General features: G+C 37.0%; 1 protein-coding gene across 4 annotated transcripts in view; it reads right to left on the bottom strand.

Annotated features, from left to right (window-relative positions):
• Positions 1–7,956: 7,956 nt before the first annotated feature.
• PDGFC (platelet derived growth factor C) overlaps positions 7,957–23,090 on the bottom strand; it is a 199,875-nt gene continuing 184,741 nt past the window's right edge. For 3 of the 4 annotated variants that reach the window (XM_045798759.2, XM_045798758.2, XM_087866546.1), the window contains 3 exons: positions 20,277–20,484; positions 15,290–15,507; positions 7,957–9,512 (listed from right to left, as the gene is read on the bottom strand). In XM_045798759.2, the coding sequence (XP_045654715.1) occupies positions 9,396–9,512; positions 15,290–15,507; positions 20,277–20,484 (543 nt within the window). In that variant the 3' untranslated portion in view covers positions 7,957–9,395. The remainder of the gene's footprint in view (positions 9,513–15,289; positions 15,508–20,276; positions 20,485–23,090) is intronic. The other variant, XM_045798760.2, reaches the window with a different exon arrangement.

Here is a 23,090-nt window from a genome sequence, read left to right on the forward strand (position 1 = left end):
CTATCTTTCTATCTGGGGATGTCATTGAAGCTGGTTGTATATCATTAAATACAGCAGAAACTTAAATAACTATTAAAACTAATAATTTTTTGGTAGGATCTCTTTTGGTTAACATAAAACTCAAAGAGTATTTAGTGAAATGTCATATATTTGACTTATATCAGAGCTATCAGTTAAGGGCTTAATCCTAAGCTCTTTTAAAAGAACTAAATTTTGTACTTCTTAGTAAAATGTTTACTTATTAAATGGAGTTAAAACAATTACAAAATTTATAATAATTTGAATTTGTTTTTCCTAAATGGGAGATAAAAAGTACTCATACAAAACTGTTTTAAATTCAGCTTGGAAAAGTATCGTACTTTCCCCGAGTTTTGTGGAAGAACTTACCTCACAACAAAAGAGAATAGGGTGCAATCTTCGTCTTCTCTGCAAATGGGCAGAATATCCACAACCCACCTAGTACTGAGTAGCGTTAATACCTTTTTAAATTAAATCTGTAACAAGATTTAAATACAAAATACAAAAGCTTTCATGGAGTCACACAATATTTAGTTATTAAGTAGAAAAATGGAATTAGCTTATTTCAGTAACAAAGAACAAAGATTTAAGGAAAAATTAAATTATTGCTGGAATCGTAACAAATTTGCCATATTGAAATATTATCTAACATCAGAATAATAACAGTGAAAGAGAGTCTGATTGCAGACAAAAGTCCAACAAAAAATTCATTTGCTAACAGCATCCAATGAGAGACATTCTTCACACTATAAACTTCAGAGGATGAGAGTTTAAGAATAAAAGAGCAGCTTTATGGTGAGGCTTAGGGTAATTCCCAGTCTAATGCCTCTTTCTGAAATCCGGATCTGAGCATCCTCAGGAAAAAGGCTAACTTTGAAGAGGAGCAGTCAGAAGAGGTAGTGTTCTCTTTTCTCTGCTGTGAGTGAAGGGCAAGGGGAAATCGTTTCTGGGGAGATTTAGATGAAACATGGAAATGGAAAAGTAGAGACTGATGGCCTCAGATGAAAGTATAGCCTCAGGGTCTTCACACTCAGTAATGAATAAGATCTGAAACCTATTTTATCTGCCCCCTGTCCCACTCCAAGAAGAATGGATACAGGCTGCCGCCAGAGTGAATCTCAGCGAAGACACTTTGAGAGAGAGCTGAGCAGAATTCTTCCTTCAAAGGTTGCACATTCCGAGTGCTCGCAAGCTCCTTCCTCCAAAAGAAACAAAACTAAATAGAATATATTATTTGATCCTCAAACTGTGGTTCCGTTTGGCAAACAATTTTAGAAAAGTAAAAATGGAATCAGGAATTCACTCTTGCCACATCAGAGTAAACAGTAGTCTGGACACATGCTATGCATTATGTAAAGGATCAGAAAAAAGTTAAAAGCATGGAAATTATACAAAAAATCTTATGTTTAAAAAATAGAGGAAGGAGGGAAGGAAGGAAAGGAGGAGGGAAGGTAGAGAGGGAGGAAGGAGAGGAAGGAGTGGGAAGAGGGGGTGGAGAGAAAGAGAGAAGGAACAAAGTTTGGAAAGAACAATAACCTGAAAAACTGATGAAAATTTTCTGAAGTACTTCATGATATAAAAGAGTTTATTAAAATATAAATATAAACCATTATTATTTAATTTTATATTAATTAAATGTTTATTAAAACACAAAGCAAACAATATAATTAACACAAATGAGCATGGTTATTGAAGAGGTGGGATAAACTATCAGCTTATATCTTCTTTCTTAACAGGATATTATCAGATGATTGAAAAAAAAGCTAGTGCTTAGCAAATGGTCCCGTGCTTTTGATGTTTTCAGTCACATTTTTTTTTCATAGCTTTAGCAAGACTGTTTAGAAACATTTTGTATTGGGGCACCTGGGTGGCTCAGTCAGTTGAGCATCTGCCTTTGGCTCAGGACGTGATCCTAGGGTCATGGGATCGAGCCCCGCATCGAGCTCCCTGCTCAGTGGGGAGTCTGCTTCTCCCTCAGCCGTGCCATCCCCCTCAAGTAAATAAATAAAACCTTAAAAAAAAGAAACAGTTTGTGTTGATGGAACATTTTCCAAAGTATATGTTTTTTTGTTCTATTTCCTTTTTTTTTTGTTGTTCATAGTTTCAAGTGAAGGTATATATGATGGTTTTACTAAAACATAGCATGTATGACCTCATTTAAATGAAATAATATGTATCTATTAGTCAACTATCTCCAAATAATGTTGCATACCAAACACCCTCAAAATCACTGTGACTTACAATAAGAACCATGCATGTGTCACCCGGGCACTTGTGGGTTGCCTGGACGCAGCAGGGCTCGACTCCACCACACTGGTTGGGTTTAAATCTGCACCAGGCGTCTTTTAGACCAGTGAGCTCTCTGGAGCATATTCTTCTTGTGGTGATGGCAGGAGTCAAAGACAAGCAAACCCAGCCATGCAAGAACATTTGAGCCTTAGCATGGGTCACAGGCACTTTTATCCTGTTGGTTAGAGCAAGACAAACTGCAAAGACCAAATTCAAATGGGAAAATACACGCCCACTACCATTAAGCCAAGGCGATGGTGTCAATGTTGAGTACGACTAAAGGGGAAGGAACTGAGTCCATGTATCACACCACCCATTCGTTTGTGTACATACCTATGTGCGTAGATAGAAGAGATTTGCACTAGGGTGACAGAATTTTAGATGATTTGTTTTTTGTTTTTCTGTTTGTTTTGTTTCGTTTTCAACTGATTCCTTGTTTGTTCTTTTTATCTGGGGGATATTTCTAAAATATTTCAGTGTATGCATCTATACTTTTTAAAGATTTATTTATTTGAGAGAGAGAAAGAGAGGGCGCAAGTGAGCTGTGGGAGGGGCAGAGGGAGAGGGAGAGAGAGAATCGCAAGCCGACTGCCCGAGGGGTGCGGAGATCGATGTAGGGGTCCATCTCAACAACACTGAGATCACGACCCAAGCCGAAATCAAAAGTCAGAGGCTCAACTGACTGAGGCACCCAGGCGCCCCAGCATCTATAATTTTTAAGAAATAGCTTTATTGAGATATAATTCAAATGACAAAAATCCACCCTTCAAAGTGTAGAATTTAGTGGTTTTTAGATAATCTGACAACCAATCACCACTATCTGATTTCAGAATCTTTTTATCACTCCAAAAAGAAACCCTGTGTCCATTTGTAGTAGCCCATATCCCTTTCCTCCAGCACCTGACAAATACTAATATACTATCCTTCTCTAAGGATTGTCTATCCTGAACGTTTCATATAAATGGAATTATATATTATGTGGCCTTTTTAAATGGCTTCTTTTACTTAGTATTGTGTTTTCAGGGTTCATTCATATTATAGCAGGTATCAGTACTTTATTCCATTCTATTGCCTAATAATATTCAATTGTACGAATATACCGCATGTTTATCCATTTATTGTTTGGTGGTTTCTATTTTTTGACTATTATGAAAAATATTCTTATGTATTTTGTTCGCAGGATTTCCAGTTCTCTTGAGTATATGCCTAGGGGTGGAATACTGATTCATGTGTTAATTCTATGTTTAACCCTTTAAAGATCTGCATAACTGTTTCCTGCATGGCCACATTTTATAATCCCACCAGCAGTTTATAAAGATTCTAATTTCTCCACATCCTCGCCAACACTGATTATTATCATCTTTTTAATTCTAGCCATCCTGGAAGTTGCTGTATTTATTATTTTATTGTGGTTTTCATTTGCATTTCCCTAATGACCTTGGCTATCTTTTTATGTGCTTATGGCCATTTGTATGCTTTTCTTTTCTTTCTTTCTTTTCTTTTCTTTCTTTCTTTTCTTTCTTTCTTTTTCTTTCTTTCTTTCTTTCTTTCTTTCTTTCTTTCTTTCTTTCTTTCTTTCTTTCTTTCTTTAGAAATGTGTATTCAAGTCCTTTGCTCATTTTTCAATTGAGTTAATCACCTTCTTATTGTTGAGTTTTAAGAGTTCTTTATATATTCTAGAGAAAGCCCTTAGTCAGATATATGAATTGCAAATATTTTCTCTTACTATGTAGGTTATCTTTTATTTTTATTGTGTCCTTTAAAGCACAAAAGTTTTAATTTTGATGATGTTCACTTTATTTCTTCTTTTGTTGTGTGTGCTTTTGGTGTTATATCTGAGAAACGACTGCCTGATCTAAGATCATCAAAATTTTTTCCTATATGTCTGAATTTCATGGTTTTGTCTCTTACATTTAGATCTTTGATTCATTTTGAGTTAACTTTTTCTATATGGTGTGAGGTAAAGTCCAAATTCATTATTTTACATGTGGATATCCAGTTGTCCTAGCACATTTGTTGAAAAGAATACTCTTTCACCATTGAATTATCTTGACATCCTTGTCAAAATCAATTAACCACAGATGTGAAGATTTTGTTTCTGGACTCTCAATTCCATTCCATTGCTCTGTAAATCTAAACTTATTAAATTTACCACTGCATTCTTATAGCTTTATAGTAAATTTTGAAATCAGGAAGTGTGAGTCCTCCAACTATGTGGTTGTTTTTCCAGATTTTCTCACTATTTTGGGTGCCTTGCATTTCCAAATGAATTTTAGGATCAGATTTTCACTTTCTGTAAAAAAAACTGGTTGGGATTACACAGGTAAATTTTAAAAATGATAGTTATTAATCTTAAAATAAACTTCTGCCCAAATACTAAATCTCTTCCTTAAAGTTCACCTGAGTAAGATTCACTGTACGGGTTTGGCAGTTACGAAAGAAATTGGATTTGGTATAGGTGGCTGTGCAAATGCTTTCTGAGGTCGAGTACAAAAGCATGTAATTTCATTTTGACAGATAGGAGAGGGAGTTATTAAAAGAGGTAAATGCAGGAACAGTGCTTCAAAAAGAGAACACAGCCTGTGTGAGCATATGCAGGAATATTGGTGTTTACGGGAAACTGTGAGTATTCACCAGAATTGTACATGGGGTTTGATGATGCAAAATGAGTCAAAGGAGGTAAATGAGATAGAGATTATGAATCATCAATTGCTGATGTCTGTATTTCACATACTAAAGGCTTTTAAATTCTGACTCACAAAAATTAATCATACTATAGAATGTCTCCAAAATATGAATAACACATAAATGAATTATTAAATGTCCTTAACCTGAATAGAAGTGATAACTGAGATACGGTCAGTAGAAAACTCATTACCTGGGAAACCAAACACGTAGTGTCAAAGTGCTGCTAAAGAAGAAAATCATGGGGTGCCTGGGTGGCGCAGTCATTAAGCATCTGCCTTCAGCTCAGGCCGTGATCCCGGCGTTATGGGTTCGAGCCCCACATCAGGCTCCTCTGCTATGAGCCTGCTTCTTCCTCTCCCACTCCCCCTGCTTGTGTTCCCTCTCTCTCTGGCTGTCTCTATCTCTGTTAAATAAATAAATAAAATCTTAAAAAAAAAAAAATAAAGAAGAAAATCATTGTCACTTTAAGTGACAAAGAACTTTCTTGTCTGCACGCCGTAATTATGGTGACAGGTGCCCCAACATAACCGGTAGACTGGATTGATTACAACTAAAAAGTATCCAGCTCCTATTTACTAACTCTTTCATCTGTAAGAGATATTTGGAATCTTCAGGGGTCCTGATGTCATATTCACTGCTATATTTTTTAAAAAATCATGTATTTGTTAGACTAGAAGCCTGCGAAATGAAAAGAGGGCAGGTAATTATAATCAATAGGACAATATTTATAACTGCAATATTCCTGGGAGCATAGGGGAAATGGCTGAATTCTAGTGGGAGTCAAGGAAGAAAAGCTTTGCTGAGGAGTGGCATTTGAGCTGAGATTTGAGAAGAAGCTAATGAGATAGGTAAGCACAGGAACGATGCTTCAAAGAGAGCACAGCGTGAGCCGGCACCCAGACGTGGGCAAGTACTGATATTTTCATGAAACTGTTAGGTGTATTCATTCACTGGAGCTGTATGTTAGGCTTGATGGTGCAAAATGAGCAGAAACAATAAGATTCTAATAAATTCTGAGTGCCATGCAGAGAATTACAATTTAATCTCACAAAGTTCAATTATAAATTTTCCACCCCAGTGACGTAATCAGATTTGTTGGAAGCCCCCCCCCCCCAACTCCCGCCCTTCTGTGGCACGAAGGGCAGATCAGAGGTGAGTGAGACCGGGGGCCAGAAAACTGGGGAAAGGAGAGTGGGCAGCAGAATGGCTGTGAGCCATGTGGCTCTAAATTGGGGCAACAGCTGCAGAAATGGAGAGGGAGACGCAAACACAACAGATTTTTGGAAAGGTAAAGCCAGTGGGACTTGCTGACTGATTGCATACGAAGCATAAAGGAAAAATAGGATGTAAAACAAGAGATCAATTATATTTTCAATTTTCTACTCCTTCCTATGAACGTAAAGGATAGTGATTGTACCTTCAAATGCATTTATAACATATAATTAAAATATATTAAAATGTCAGAATCTTTTTAGAGATAAGGGTATTTCATTATGTTAAATATATGATATTAAGTGAGACTTGTATTTTCTGCCTTTCCTTAAACCCGAGCACAGGCTTAAGTGAATGCACCTGGAGAGAGGGATGTGCTGAGGAAAACAAAATCAAGCCAGGGTGTTTTCACAGCATAAATTCTCATTACTTTGTCATTTGTACCTTTCCAAAATGCATACACTTATTGCTAGATGAGAACGGGAATGAGATCTAGAAAATGAAAACTAGACATGAAAGCCTGCTTTGTGCCAATTAAGGATTGTTCTTTTATTTTAATAAAAACCACAAGGTAGCAAAACAGTCCATCTCAAGGGACAAAGGGCACGAATCAAAGATATCACATTTAAAACAGTGGTGGTCAATACAGACAATATTTTTCTGGAATTCTGAAATATGATGGTCACATGTGCCATTAAAACCTGGGCTGATTTTTTTTTTTTTTTAAGTCAAATACACAGTAAGGTCTATGAGTGACTAAGCATAAAGCAGTTAGCCCTCACATTCTTTCCACTCACTGGCAACAGCCTGTGGGACTACCTTTATAGAGCAATTTGTTTTGGTTTTTAATATTTTATAAGTAAACAAGAAATAAATATTCAAAAATAAGAGGGAAAGAAGGTGTTCCACTCAATGGTTGGAGGCGCTGGATCTTACACAGTTACACAGGTCATTTACTGTCAGATTTAGTCCAGTGCTGCTATGCTCGTGTGAGCTGTGAACTGCCGAGGCAGAGACCCATTTTCAGTGGAGCAGAGTGGAGCTACACCTAGTAGGCCTCTCCAGGGCTGGGATAGAACCATGAAAAGCTAAGTCAATAAGACAGCAGGTGTATGTTCATTTTATTTATTTGGTCTCCACGTGGTTGGGCACAGGGTAGGACCGCTGGGTGGAAAAGTACCCAGAAAGAGGACTGCCCAGACCTAGAGGAGGAGTCTGAAGACAGCAGAGCCCTGGGCCCTAGCCCTCTGGACCAGGGAGAAGGGCGGAGATAAGACACAAGCCCTGCATGGAAATCCGTACCGGAGGGTGAGGATCCGCCCTTTAGGTAGGGTGCCAGCTAAGGTACGTGTAGTCTGTGTGCCAAACCAACTCACGCTCATCCCACCTAACATCGACCACTGCGAATGAAGACAGCGGGAAGTTACAAGGTTCTTTTTTTCAGTTTCATACTGCCATACAATCGATCGCTAAGTATTTCATATATCACATAAAACTTTCAAGTCAGGTGCAATTTAATTTACCAGAAATCAGTGAGATAAAGAAAACGGCTCCAAAACAGAGACAAGAGACAGGGACACCTCAGCGCTTTTCTACCTGTCTTTTGAATGGATACAGGCCTTTGGATAATGGAAATCATGGTTAACGTGAAGCTTGATTACTTTCACTGTCTTGGAATTCAAGAGACAAATCTTGCACGCGCGCACACACACACACACACACACTCCATTTCTCCCCAAAATAGCCACATTTTTTTTTTTTTGGTGATTCAGTACATTTTTAATTCAAATAGTCACCACATAACCTAGGCACAATATTAAGCATTGTACAAGCAAAGTATTTTACTGATTTTCATTTCAATTGCCAAAGAGTACAATAAGTGAACTGGTTAAAGGATATACTTCTGTACATAAAAATATCCACGTATTTATACAAGGGTATGGAACAGAGTTTAAAGATAATAAAACCAGAACATCACAATAAATAGGATGTGTTCCTACAGGACAGCAGAGCACGCTTAGTCAGTAAGCTGTCCAGTCTCTTTTCAAGGTGCTTTTTTCTTCTGAGCTAGGCTCACACTTCCCAAAAGAAGGGCTAGGGTTTAGTCACGACTGGATCTGAATGTATGTTGCTTGTTTATTTGCATCTCCAATAATAGGGGCAGAAGACATGATCATTTATTTTCAAAAAGTCTTTGTGACTTATCAAATTCTATTGATTTCCCACTTCAGTATTTTAAAATACAGGTTAATCTAAGCTCTAGCACCGTATGAGAATGAAATACATGTATTTTTTGTCAGAGCAACAATATTTTATGTCATCTTTGTTCCTCTGGCTATAACAATTCTGTTTAGAAAAATTTACCACACTAAAAATAGTCGATCTAGGTTGTCATAAAAAAGAATATTAAATACCTTTGGTAAAAATAGATATATTTAACAAGATTAGAAAAGCAAACAGTTATAATGTCAAAAGGAGAATATAAAAATGTACACAATAAAACAAATAAACCAACTTATAGATAAAGTGAAGATAAGGCCACTCTTCTTTTCAGGTTTGTCTCTTCCAAACCATGAATGTAGTTCTCTTCTTCTAAACGGTAGAAATTTTAGTAAGGAATATGGAAAATCCAGTCTTTCCTACCAGCATGACACAAGTCTGATTCATAGCGACACAGTTCCTTTTTAAGAACCAAGTTTGTAGAACATAGAACACTCTGGTTTATATATGTGAATCTAAGGAAACAATTCCAGATTTCTGTGATTTTAGGCCCAGCACATGGAGCTTGAGAGTTAAGCAAGGCAACAGAATCAGGTGCTTATCTGCACACAGTTTTTTCCTGTACTGACATTAGCCTAAGCCGTAGGGAGACCGTGGATACACACAGCACAGCTAGCTGAGGAAGGGCATGGGAACTCTGTAACTAGCTAGTGATGGACAACATTTCGTTTCTCTCCACGCCCAAAGACTTTTCTCCCGTCTTTTGGGCCTCCTCTCAAAAGAGCTGTTGCACAACTTCTAATTCCGTTCGGTGTCTCCTCTTTTAGAACACTCTGCCAATCCTGCAGATGAAAGGTCCCTGAAGCAAACAACTGAGATTACGGATGGAGATAATGAGCAAGTTCTAGAACAGATCAGCCACGGAGCCGCACTGTTCTGGGAGAGGCCGCGCGCGCTGATGCATGAGGTTATCCTCCCGTGTGCCCTCTGCACACACAGTCACACTCCTCGTGGTGCTCCAGGGCCACGTCTGTGAGAGATTTATGCAATCCCCGGACCCCACTCTTTGGTCTCAACTGAAGGACCTGAAAGGGAACAACATATAAGCAAGCCGTTGTTAAAATCAACCAACATCTGTAACTTTTGATTCCACGGACAAGTAAAATTCCAGCAAAGACTCTTGGGGCCCAAGGAAGACTGACGAAATTTTGACTTTTTCCTAGTGAAGGCATCATGAACACACTCCCCTACCCCTCGGAGAGATCCTAAATGATCATCATATATGTTTTAATATCAGCCACTTGGAAGGATGCCGTCTCTGCGTATAGAGCAGTCCTTCCATTGAAAGTCTCACTGCGTGCTTTTTATTTTACTCCCCTGACAAACTGGCAGAGAAGTTCACCTCGACTGAGTATTCTGAAACCCCTACTGCCCACTCCTTTTTCCGTTTGTTGGTTTCTTTCACTCATTCATTTTTTCACACATGTAACAAATATTCGTACTTGAAGTGATGCAAGTACTACAGTACCGAGGAAGGAAACGCGATCACGCTACAGCTGAGTTTGCTCAATGATGCCACTCGTTAATTTTCTTGGCTACGCTTCAAGTCCTCTATAAACTTGATGAGACGGATTAGATGTACTTCATAGACATCAGCCTCCGTCACAGCTAACTCTGTGCAGCTGGATACTTGTGCAGTATCCGGCGGTTGAGCGATAGTAACAATGATGCCTCTATTAAATGAAGTTCATGTGCAGTCTGGCTTTTTAATAAAAACATACAGCAAAATAGACACCGATACTAAAGGTATTTCTTTTTAACACTGTGACAGGAGGACACAGCTATGCATTCTATAAAAGATTATCTGAAGTATTTGATAAGAACTCCCTATTCAGTGCGGATTTGTGCTTCTTATAATAGAAACAATAATGTTTCAGGAACTGTGTTTGTTCGGATTATGAACAAAGACCAGAGCACATAATAATACGAAGTGGTCTAGTTTCTCTGCTGTCTGGGTAAGACAAAGATAACTTCATGGAGCAACTTCTAAAAGATACCCTTCCTGGAAATGTTCGTTAATCCAAAAAGGCACAAGTCAAGTCTTATGACTGTTCCATTTGAAGATTTAAAAGAGAAAAGTAGAGAGTGTATACCTCATTTGGAGTATGTGGTCATATTAAAGGTTAATCAGCTAACATTTTTTGAATGCTTACTGGGTGCCAGGCACTGTAATAATGTTTTTACATACTTTAACTCACAAGAATTCTATGAAGTAATTTATAATTATTACCCCTATTTTGCACATGAGTGAACAGAAGCTTTAGAGAGAATAGGGACATAACCAGTATTTGTACTTTGGCCAAAGATGAATTATTAAAGTTAGAGTGATCGATAATAATTTTATAAAGACTCAGAATATATTATTAGCCATATATTCTACTTATTTGGTAACTTTCTTCCTAGAGAGATAAACTGCAAAGTCTTGGAATAGTTATGAGAAATAGGAAACTTTTAAAGCAGATTTTCTATTACATTCACAGTTCTAGAATAAAAATTACTAAGACTATATTATTTTAACATGAAACTATTGAATACTACCTTAGGTGTCAGTCCATGACTTACCATTTTGAACAACTTGAGGCGGCATCAAAATGAACTACTCTTAAGATACTGCTGGTATACCTTATCAAACTTCTGTTCAACATTGTTTCTGGAATGCGTCTGAGTGGCCAGATAAACTGCAATACTGGCCTAGCCAACGTCTTTAATTCCTATCTTCACTTGTATACATTTTCCCAGTTAGTAGAGGAAAAATGACTATAAAAGGTAAGGGCTAGAGAAGCTACTGTATACAGTCCTACCAGGCAGCCATGGGAGGCTACGATCTTACAATCGTCCTTTCCTCTTGACGTGCTTATGTCAAGATGCGGTCACCAAATAAAAGCACCCCCACCCATGACCGCACCCCCACCCCCAGTCTTCCTCTACTGACATTTGTGGAGATTTACAATTAGCAGAAGAATCTCATAATGTTCTAGTGATATTACATCTTAGATAAGAAATTCTAATACATGGAAGGCAGCTTAATTAGTGCTTTCCTTCTTAATTCCTTTCCAAAGTTTTGTTTTGACTTTGGAAGAGAAAGACAGACTTGGAAAATGACCAACAGGTCTCAGATAATATGAAAGAAGACAGTTTTCAGGACACAGTTTATGACAGCGTCAAAGAAAGAAGGCAGAAGCACATCTCACACAATTTTGAAAGAGAGGTTCAAGCTAAAATTACAAACCCATGAAAAAGTAATTCAGGGAAAAGCTAAAATCAGAGGCTGTGGAAGAGAGTAGATCAGGTGCAGAAAGAACCATCAAGAAATAGACGAACATGTGCCACTGCCTACACTGTGCAAAGTGCCATCAAGTTATAGGTGCCACAGAACCGTGGGGGATGGGACTCATGACTAGAGAAAGGCCACTGAATTATATACTTTCTACCCAAAACAGATCTATGCAAAAAGAATAAGGCCATACTTCATGTTACCAAAAAAAAAAAAAGTATATAAAGATATAAACAAGGTGAAAATCATTAGGCTAATTGAGGATGGAAAAAAGAACAAATACAATTCTATGGTCGGAGTATCTTATAGATATTTTTGCCTGAAAGGGAATACTTGTCCTACCTCTGGGCAAAATTCATTAAATCTTTATTGATCATTTGCCATCATCAAAGTCACGGGGTGGGGAGGAATGAAGATGAGTTAAGAGAACAGCTAACATGTATTAAGGGCTTGAAATGTACCGGAGCTGATTCTAAGTGTTTGGTCAGCTCCTTGAATCCTCACAATAAGGTATGAGTGTGAGGTGTTCACTTCACACACGAGGAAATGGGAGGCACAGAAGGTGAAGTCATTTGCTCAAAGTCAAAGAGCTGGATGTCTGGCTTCGGAGTCTGTTTTCTTAAGTATTACACTGCAATGTGATCTTTGTTCTTAGTTCTCAAGTTGGTAAAAACAAATAAAAACAAATAATTATGAAAGAGCAAAAATTCTCTAATGGAGATCTCTCTAAAGTTCTACACGTGCCCAGCAGACGGACGGGTTATGCTGGGATGGGCAGGAAAGTAGGAAGTGTTTCAAGGAAGAGGTAACACCTAAGTTCATACATATGTAGGGCTCTTGTCTTGCTTTCTGAAAAATCCTACCTGGAAGATAGAAAAATCATTAAAGAAATTGGGGGGGGGGCAAAAATAAATAGTATCCAATAAATAGTATCTTCCAATAAATAGTATCTGGTAATCGATACAAAAGCAGTAAGAATCTTAGTAGTCGTAGATTACGCTACAGTATCAAAACTTGCAGCAATAATATCATCCTATATATTACGAGCCTTTTAATTTTCTAAACTTATTTTCTGTACAATGGCTGAAGCCACTGAAAATGGTAAAGGAACCAAAACAGGGAATAACTGTAATCATGACCTGAGCCTAACGCAGACACTTAACTGACTGAGCCACTCAGGTGCCCCAAATACTTTCACTTCTTTAGGAATAGCAGTACTAAACTCAGAACTTACTTCCAAAACACAGGACTGAGACAAATGTAGGCCTCAGAAATGATCAGTTACACCAAACAAATAAGCCCTTTTTTTCACAAGGTAATTTGTTAACAAAAACCTATCACAGAAAAATTAATGATTCCCACAAAGCATTATAAAAAATTAAGACATGATTGTTACTGGAGGTATTTGTGAGAACTGTGGAGTATTGTATTTCCACACACACATGCCTTAGAGCTATTTGTGGGAAACTCGTACGAGGTGGTCACACAATTAGATAAACACCCATACTCGCATGTGCGTACGTAAGGTTATACATACGTAACCACCGCACCCAAAGACTAAAGAATAATGGAGTGACGTCATTCTGGAAGAAGGCCAGTGAGTTTACAAGCACTGCCCATAGTCTTTCCTCACACAAGAGTTTTCTCTGAGATGCTAAAATAGAAGCCACATACTCTGTGGCAACTTTCTTAACAACCCCAAAGCCAATGTTATTTGAAAAGAAATCTGTGAGTATAGGACAGACGAGGGTGCACTTGACCTGAGGACTGAGTTAGCTGACCAAAAGCATGATGTAGGCTCAGCATCTGACAAGCTTCCTTAAAAAAGCTACTATGACTAGTCTGGGTTTTATAGCTCTCAGGATGGTGGCTATAAATCCAAGAGTTGTTGGCTAAATCGGGGTCCCCAAATACACTATATTTAATAGGGATGTGCTTTAGAAAGCACACAATTAGATGATTTTAGGTGAGGAAAGATCATTCTAGCTTAATTCCTGTTCTCATCACAGCCTTTCATAGTCACCAATCAATTCTAACACCTGCCTTGATTTTAAGGCATTTTATTGCGTCTGCTTGGAACTGCCATATTAAGGGTTTTTTCTTGACTCTCAGATTCCCGGTTCACAGAGTAGAGGGAAGGCTGGCCTCTGAGCATAGCCTGGCTGGAGCAACCTGAGCCAGGGAGCTCAAGATTATCTCCTTCCGGAAAGGGGAGTGGAGACTGCTCCCAGCACAAGGATCTTGAGAGGCATGGGATGCAGAAATGAAAGTAGAACATGAGTAATGGTGGTAAACAGTCCTTTTTTTTCTTTTTCTTTTTTTTTTTTTTTATCACAGACAGCAGTTTGGGATGTGACTTTCCAAAAATGGCAATCTACTGATTGCCAGGGAATAACACAGCTGGGAAAAACCTGAGAGATTATCGTATTTTACATTTATTTCAACAGAGGTTAATTATCCTGCTAATGGTTACAAGTTAGTGGTAGATCTAGCATGGAAACAGGGTCCCTGGGCTATTGGCATCCAGGGCTTCTGGATTCCACTTTATCAGCTGCCAACACAATATCAGTGCAGGGTGGGTCAGCTGTGTCATAAAAAGTGCACTTGATGGCACTGGGAAGCTTCAGATTAGGTAACAGGTGAGTTTTACTGATGTCCTTACGCCCATGAAAAAATCATTTTATTTATTAAGCACTTATTTATTCTGTATTATTCTTTGGGTTAGTGGAAAAAATACAAAGTAATGAAATGAAGTTTTACCGACATGCAGTTAGAAGGGCCGATTTCGGTGTGGTATGATATAAACATTTCGTAAAAATTAAGGTTGCCTCATCAAGAATGTTTTGCTTCCTGATGAATGAATGCTACATGTTGCTCCTGGAGAAAGGGTGGGCATAACTGGGGATATTCTAGCACGAATGAAAATTTGGAGTAAGTTCTAAGGTTCGCAAGGCTCTGAAAAACAATAATTACTAACATTTAGTATTTATATTTTCCTTAATTCCGTAGTATAAAGAGATGAAAGGAATCCATAAAAGGTTTAACGTGCTCTTTGGGGTGACATGAATAATAGGAAGATTGGTATAATTACGAATACGTCTTCTTGGGATTTATGTTCCCGTATTGTCCCAAATGGAAAAATAAATATCAAAGATCTCCTTTCTCCAACAGAGATAAGTCTGTCTTTAAAATATCTTCCCTTCATATTTTGAAAAGTGTAACGTTGAAAAGCTTCACCCATTTCTCCCCCTGCAGAACACGTTTGTTTTTCTGTAAGACAGATGAACACGTCACTGACCACCCATGTTGTACAATCACAGGACAAACTTTCTAAATCTTTAATGCCTGGGTTTTCAAGCCAAAGGTCCTAATTTTAAAAAATGAAAACATGCACTATTTTGTAAACCTTATTTATTCTGTTTCCACGAAGGCTACGTCTCTTCTCCAAACAAAAATTCATTCCAGATACACGGTTTTGTTATTTTTCTTAAGACACAAAGGAACCCGAGAAGAAAAGGGTCTACCTACCTCATGATATTTTTTAGTGACTTTGCTCGGGACACACTGACACTCGTTGCAGTTGTGGAGACAGCAAGCACAGTTTCCACCACAGCGTTTAACCAGGAGACAACCTGGCCAGAAAATGGTATCGGTTCTCTTTAGCTCTTCCCTTATGGACACCGAGAAGTTACGGGGCGTGCAGCTGTACAGTCTTACCTCCTCCTTTAGAAGGTTCAGGTCCACCACTGCAGGGCATAAAAGAAAGCAAAGAAAAATAACATGCTCATGCCCTGAGCCTGAATTTATTTCATCAAGATCTTTTCAGAGAGGAATCTATTTCACCAACAATATGCCCAAAAAGGTCCCTTCTTATTTTAACGAGGTTGGGGGGCTCCGTAGCTCGTGAGTTGGACTTTCATTTCATAGTCCACAAAGCTTCATTATGACTTACTGACCATTAAAGAGACGCCATTGTGCAATATTAAGAACAGAGCCAGCAAAACAGTTGAGAGCTATAAATAGGAAACTTTATAGAGAAAAAGAGGGCTACACCTTTTAACCCTCATAAAAAAGTAAACAAGGAGAGCATTGGCGGGAAGAATAGAATGTAAGATGATGAATGCTTGGATTAAAAAACAAATGCAATTTTTAGAAGGATTAGAGCTCATGCAATTGACGAAGAACAACTTACAGAAACTTGCTGCCAGGACTTTATATAATTTTTCTGGCAATGAGACTCAGAAAATGCAAAAAGGGCATGAAGGAAATGAATTTTTGAGGACAGCTGAGTAGACCATGAGTGAAAAAAATGACACATTTTAAAAGGGCTGAGGTTGCTGAAAACCCCTGCTTCCGGTACACTGAGTAATTCATAATGTTTGAAATTCAGTTTAACTAGGCTCCTTCAGATTTCTATTCTTCCCCTTCTAGAGGAGGGGAGAGATGTCTAATTTATAACAATTGTCTCTATTCTTTTAGCAAGCTGGTTAACTATGTGATGTTTTATTCTTTAAAAGAATACCTACTTGTGAAGACCAAACAAAAATATCCTTTCATCAGATTGTTGTAGTAAATTCTCAAAGAATCACTGTTTTTAACTATAAAATGATACTTGCCTCAGTTAATTTATATCAAAAGAGCACGTCATATTTAATATGAATTAATATAAAACATGAAGAGTACTTAATTATTATATCCTCGAATTTGAATTTCTGCTTTATTACTTTGCCTTTTTTTCCCTAGAAATGTTCAAATAATAGCAATTCCAATAAAATTGAAGAGTTTTGGATAACATACAATTCATCAGAATTTTTTCTTCAAAAAATTATTAAAATTTGGAATATTATCTAAATAGAATAAATCTGGCTAAATACCTTTTCACTAATATTAGAAACATTATAAACAAGAATTGAAAAAAAGAAACCAATTTTCTGGTTAAAGATGGCTTCAAGTAATAATAAGCACTGTGTACTGCAGTTCGAAAAATTAAGTGTCAATATTTGAAAATAATTTTAAAATGACAAGGTGATTAAGAATCACATGCTTGTTTTCTTGTTGCTTGTTTTACAATTCTATATTTACTTGTACATGTGATCAGGTTTTTCTAAAATGTGAAAGGAAGCCAATGTAAGCATTTTCAGGAAATATATGATAAATCATGCACATGCAATTGTAAATTATAATCACATGCCAACTATACGGGTGACTAAAACCTTGGTCAAGTATAGGGAAGCGCCAAAGAAAGGCTAATTCTACAGGTTCATTTCAACATTTTATTTAGCTAAAAAATTATTTTTTTTTCCAACTCAATAGAAAATCACTGTTCTGAGTATTTAAAGATTTCCCTTTCATCTGAAAAATGATCCTGTGAAGGGAAAGCTTTTAAATATTTAAGAGGAAATGAGTTCATTCTTTTGAGAGCCATAAAAGGCCAACTTATCTCTAATAAAAGTAATGAGATAATTGAGTTGAGTGATGTCACATATTTCACCTGATTTCATTTGGCTGAACTAATAGTATATGTACATACTGCTCTTTCATTGTTAAAGCTGCATATGAGTGTCTCTGAAACTTTTCTCTAGAAGTGGATATCTAGGCAAGAAGGGTTTAGAAAGTCGAAAACATGCACATACATACAATACAAAAGCCAGTTGCCAAGATTTTCAATGCTTATTTAAGATGTATACCTCTTTAGAATGTGAATGAAGCTCTCAGCTTCAAAGGCTATTCATCTACCTCAGTTTGAAACACACTATTTCATGGAACTAGAAAATGAGACTGTATATGTTCACTTTAAAATGTTTACTTAACCACAATAAAAGGTTAGATAGATTTCCCCAGTGAGCTGAGTTACGATACCTGCTACAATGTGAAAATTTAAACACACTTGCAACTTAGCTTCCACTCATTTATCATGTTTGACACAACAGTCAAAAGCCCTTTTTAAGTGCTGGGTAAGCCTGACTTAGAAAATAAGGTGTTTTCTTTTTCTGCAGTAGCAGGTATGAATGAAAACCCTAAGCCAGAGGAAGAAAAGGAAAACAAAAACAAAAATACTGAAAAACCTTGACGCAGTGCACACTACAAATACAATTAGGGATTTTCAATTTGGCATATCTTATTTGAAATGTAAGCTTCCTACCCCTAAGGCTTCAAACTCATCTAAGCGTCATTAAAATAAGTCATGTGACTATAATTTGATGTCACAAATTCTCCAACCATTGCGCAGAACTTGTGGGCAAGAAAAATGAAAAAAACCAAACAAAACAAAAAACCCCAAAAGAAAAAGATCAAAAAAGAGAAAGAAAGATCATGTCCAACACATTTTTTTTTTATATATATATATAACCCAACTCTAGTCTTATGGAGGTTTCCCACCGTAAAATATTTGAAAAATGAAAATCAGTGTTTGGGTTCTTTATTTCCTTTCTGTAAGTACTTCCTAAGACAACACACATGTTAGTTGGTCTTTTTAGAAAGAATGAAGATTTTGAGTATGACACCATTAAAGTCATTTTTCTTAATGCAGATTTTCTTGTTCAGATTCACCAATATTGCAAGTTTTACTAAAAAAGCTAATACTGACTAAAAAAAAATCATGGATACACTTTGTTAGTTGCTCCTTCTTTTAACATATTCAGCCCAAGGATATTCTATTACTGTAATGCAATCTGAGGGTGGTCTTTCTAAGACGAATGTGGTAACACTGTGATATGTTTATTCTGTGGAAAATCAATTTCGATGTCTAATTAGAAGCTTTTAAACGTTTCACTCCTTGTTCCTTTGTAGAAAGACTCTTGGGAGGGGAGTTGGTTTTGTCTATATAGATGTTATCCCACACCTGCATTTTAGTTTATGTAGAGTTCCAAAAATATACACTGCTTTTCTCACACTTACTGGACGCTTAAAAAGTTAATAGCTTTGGCAAACTGCAAGGGCTTCAATTTGGAAAGTGCTAAATGAATATTTGAAAGATCTGGTTCAGTGCTGGATGCTTTTAAATACATGCTAGCCTCTGGCCAAATCTTCACTGAGCACCAGGTGGAGAGGTGCGGGCATAGAGGCCTGGCTAGAAGGGAGATAATGAGGCTGGAGTCCTGAGATCAGCTGTCAAAAAAAAGGATCTGAGTTTAGAACCTGGTTTACTCCCTTTGCTTTTTCCAGATCAACATGATAATCTACTTCAAATCTAACAAAGGCTCTATTCACAAGTGTTTCAGCTAGCCTTGCAGATCTTCATTTTCCTGTTCCTAAGTGGGAGGGAAGGGAAGTGTTTGTAAGTTATTCATCAAGTTATTCATCAAGATCAAATCTTATAAATATGCAACAGCTTTCAGCATTTGGACAGGATTCGGCTGCCCATGTACCTGAACACCGATTTCAAATATTGCTGAGAGGAAACCACGTCTGTTGGCATAGCAAAATACCACGGTTGGGCAAGTCTGGACATGACCTGCTGAGATTAAAGCTCTTGATCCAGAAGGGCTGCAACTCCTAGCAGGAAAGGGCAGGAATCCGGTTTCTTTCTGACAAGATTTAGAAGAACAAGTCTGGTGCAATCTGTCCTTGTGAATTGCTCAAACTAACTAAACACTGTTCCTTCCATATAAATTCTCCAGACTCATTCCATTCTCTAGAGAGACCCTGGGTAGATGTCAATGTTTCTGAGAGCCTGAAACACATTTTTTGAGTGCATTATGATTAGCCAGTTATTTCTATTACTGTTTCATTTGCGTCTGATATGGATACTTTCCAATCCTAATGTTACAAGGAAAATTAGCTAACCTTAGGGACGACTCGGTTAACGTTATTTCCAATTTCTTGACCATGTGAAATTAAGTTTAATTATCAACACTTTCATTCTTGAACAGAGATGCACTCATAGGGTCAAACGATCATTTCGGAGGCAAATTTATAGACAGAACAATTATGATGGTGTGGGTTCCCTTCGGTCATTTTTTTCTTGCTTTGAATCCTATCTTGGAAACTCCTAGTTCTATTTTGTGATGAACCACTGTTATTTTCCATATTATTTATAGAAGTTTGTAGGCTTAAGAGATTGAAATTAATATAACCCTGACCCATGGGGTCATGGTAGGTAATGATTTTTATTTCTGTCCCTTTTCTAAGGCCCAAATCTGGTTTAGCAGCTAAAATAATCTCCCTCTCATCTCTAAATCAATATACCCCAAATATTAGATTTGAATAAGCAATGATTCTCATGAAACATAATAGAGGACTTCACCAAAATGATATTTTTGAATTAAAGAAATGGCAAGAATTTTCAGCAAAAGTGTTCCGTTTAATCTTTCAAACCCCATGAATTATAATTGCTTCTCTTTGTAGGCATTTTTATTTAATGTGTAAATATTCTCAACTGTTACAAAAATGGGTTATTTACATATATCATGGAAGGATTTTAAACTCAACTCCTTAGAAGCTATGGTGGAAGAATCCAGAACACTAAAATTGCTAAAAAAATTAAACGAGGTTCTAATCTGAAGAGAGAACTTACCTCTGGATTTTCTTCCAAAAACAAAAGCCTTGCCAAGAAGTTGCCAAGTTGGCCTATATAGATCTTCCAAGTCCAACTGCCATCTGTCTGGTTCAAGATACCGAATGAGATCTTCCAAGGTACTAAACGCAGTGACAGCGTTATTAAGCAGATCCAGTGGCAAAGCTGAAGGGGGTAACACGGAAGGGCTCACGGCCTCTGTGAATTGCTGAAAGTAAAATGAATCTTATGTTAACTGTTTTAAAAATGACAATGTATTTCTTCTGGACTTAGGCATGGAGTAAGGTAAACTGAGGCTGAAAATGCAAGGGAAGTGAAATGGTATTCAACCCAAATTAGAAGTAATTGCTTTGCAAAGACTTCATCTAGATGAATTCCAATAGATCTCTGTGCAGTCAATGAGAGAGACGTTAACCTTCATTATCACAAGCCATGGCGGATGTGGGTATCTGTTGCTTAAATAAAAAGGAAAACGTCTCTGTGGTTCAATTAGGGACTTACAATGGAAATTGTAATACCATTTACCCAATTTTTCTTTTGTTTTTCACTTTCCATTTTCCTGAATCTGGAAAATCACCAGGTAGTTATGCAAATGAGTGCCAGACAAATTAAAAACTTAATATAAAGTAATTAACCCACGAAGAATTAGAAAACATAGGCAAAAAGCCTTTCACATTGGAGGAGAACTTGTTAGTCAAGATAGAGAACACCCAAACCATAAAAAATAACTTTGATACATTTGCCCATGCTTTTTTTTTTTTAAACAGTATTAAAAGACAGTCACTGGGAGAATGGCCTGATAAATGACATAACGGTCACAGGATTAGTGTCTAGCATATACCAAAAAAGCCCAACAACTCAGCAGAGAATGGGCAAATTCCAGACAAGAGGCTTGAATGGCCAAACGACACATAAAAGCATGCTAAAATTCATTTGTTATCAGAGAAATGCAAAACAAAGTGAGGTATTATTTTACATACAAAAAAGGAGATACTATTTCATGTACATGAGATTGGCAAGGATTTAAAAGAAAGGATTGCCAAGGATGTGGGTAAATTGGAATTTCTCTGTTCCGCCTGCAGAAGTGAGTATAAAAATTGGTACAACCACTTCAGTTGATTTAATGGATGTACACAGGATATTCGAATAAAAGATTTACAGGATCCATGTCTTTGTAATTCGCTTTTGAGGTTTACATCTTTTTATTTGTGCACATGGAAATACGTGCAATGATATTCATCACAGTGTTGTTTGAAATCGAGAAAAATTCAAAATAATCTAAATGCCCAGCTATAAAGCAATGGATTAAAATACATCATTTTAAATGGGAAGCAACAAATGAGGCAATAATTTCAGTTAAAGTTCAAGAACAAACCTGCCCCCACAACCACCGACTTTTAAAAAGCGGACTAAAGGTAGGGAGTGGTAGATCAGAACTGAAATCAAAATAGGCGAAATAAATACATGATCAAATGCCCAACTTATTTTTTTATTATTTATTACTTTTATTTATTATTATTATTTTTGCAGAGGAGGGGAGAGGAAGAGCATGGAATAAGACATTTATGTCAACTGATGTTTATTACAGTAGTATTTACAATAACAGAAAGTTGATGACAAATCTACATTTATAATATTGGAATAGTTACTTGTACTGTACTCAAACTGAAATGATGTACAGTCATTAAAAATTAGGTCCTCTAAGAATTTTCATTAATAAAAGAAACGTCTACGATAGTAAACGACAAAAAAAAAAAAAATCCCCAAGCTATATAAATATGCCTTGATTCAAGATACATAAATATATACAACATACATGTCCATAATTTTAACATTTTTATAATAAATATAGGTTCCTTTGAGAGATCCAGTAAAAGTTATAACATTTGTTATAATAATTTAAGTAACCATCATGTAAGCTCTTCCTTTTCATCCTGATTACTTGGACACCCTGGACCAGAAACTGGAAACAACGTACTATTTATAGCAGCTGCTAACTTTGTTGACCTGCCTTCAGTCTTTGCTTATTCCCTTTATTCTCTGCCGCATAACCCTGGGTTAATCTACCTAAAATAAGTTATCACTGATCATGTGATGAATTTGAACAAATGCCTAGAGTGATTTCTCATCTGGAGGATAAAATCCAAATTCCTTACCCTGCACTCAGCATCCTCACAATCTGACCTCTGCTCACCTTTCCCATCTAATCCTCTACTCATCAAAGACATGAACATTTTGTTCCAATCAATCCAGTCTCTTCACTAACTACTGCACATGTCATATTCATCGCAGACTTTGTACCTCTACCCATGCTAAATGCTGCTCCCCTTCCCCCATATGTGAAACCCTCCCTCCTGTGATCCACACAGTAAATCTTTACCATTTATAATGGTCTCTCTTGAAACACGATTCATCCATGAAAATTTCATTAATAACAGGGCCATCATTGGCCATATATCTCAATTGTGTCAATTTGAAAAAGATCCCCTTTCTGGGCTATCCCCTGGGCACATGGTTTGAAAAGCAGAAGCTGCTCTGTAAATTAGAAAGTGGACCAAAAAAAAAAAAAAAAAAAAAAAAAGGACCACTGTTCTCTGGGGTAGGCATACCCCTGCTGGGGCTCATAGCTTTATGGGTGCAGAGCCCTCTCTGCCCACAGAAGGGGGCATTTTTATACCACACAATCAGCAGAAATGAATGTGGTAGTCTTGGGTCAACACTGATTTAATTCTTATTTTAAAGATCTAATTTCAATAATATCAAGAGTCTGACTAAAATGTTATTAGCACTAAGATGTTTTCAATTATTCTATCC

Source organism: Ursus americanus, chromosome 13 (genome assembly GCF_024610735.1).
Source record: "Ursus americanus isolate L20-20 chromosome 13, mUrsAme1.1.p, whole genome shotgun sequence".
Classification (NCBI taxonomy): Eukaryota; Metazoa; Chordata; class Mammalia; order Carnivora; family Ursidae; genus Ursus; species Ursus americanus.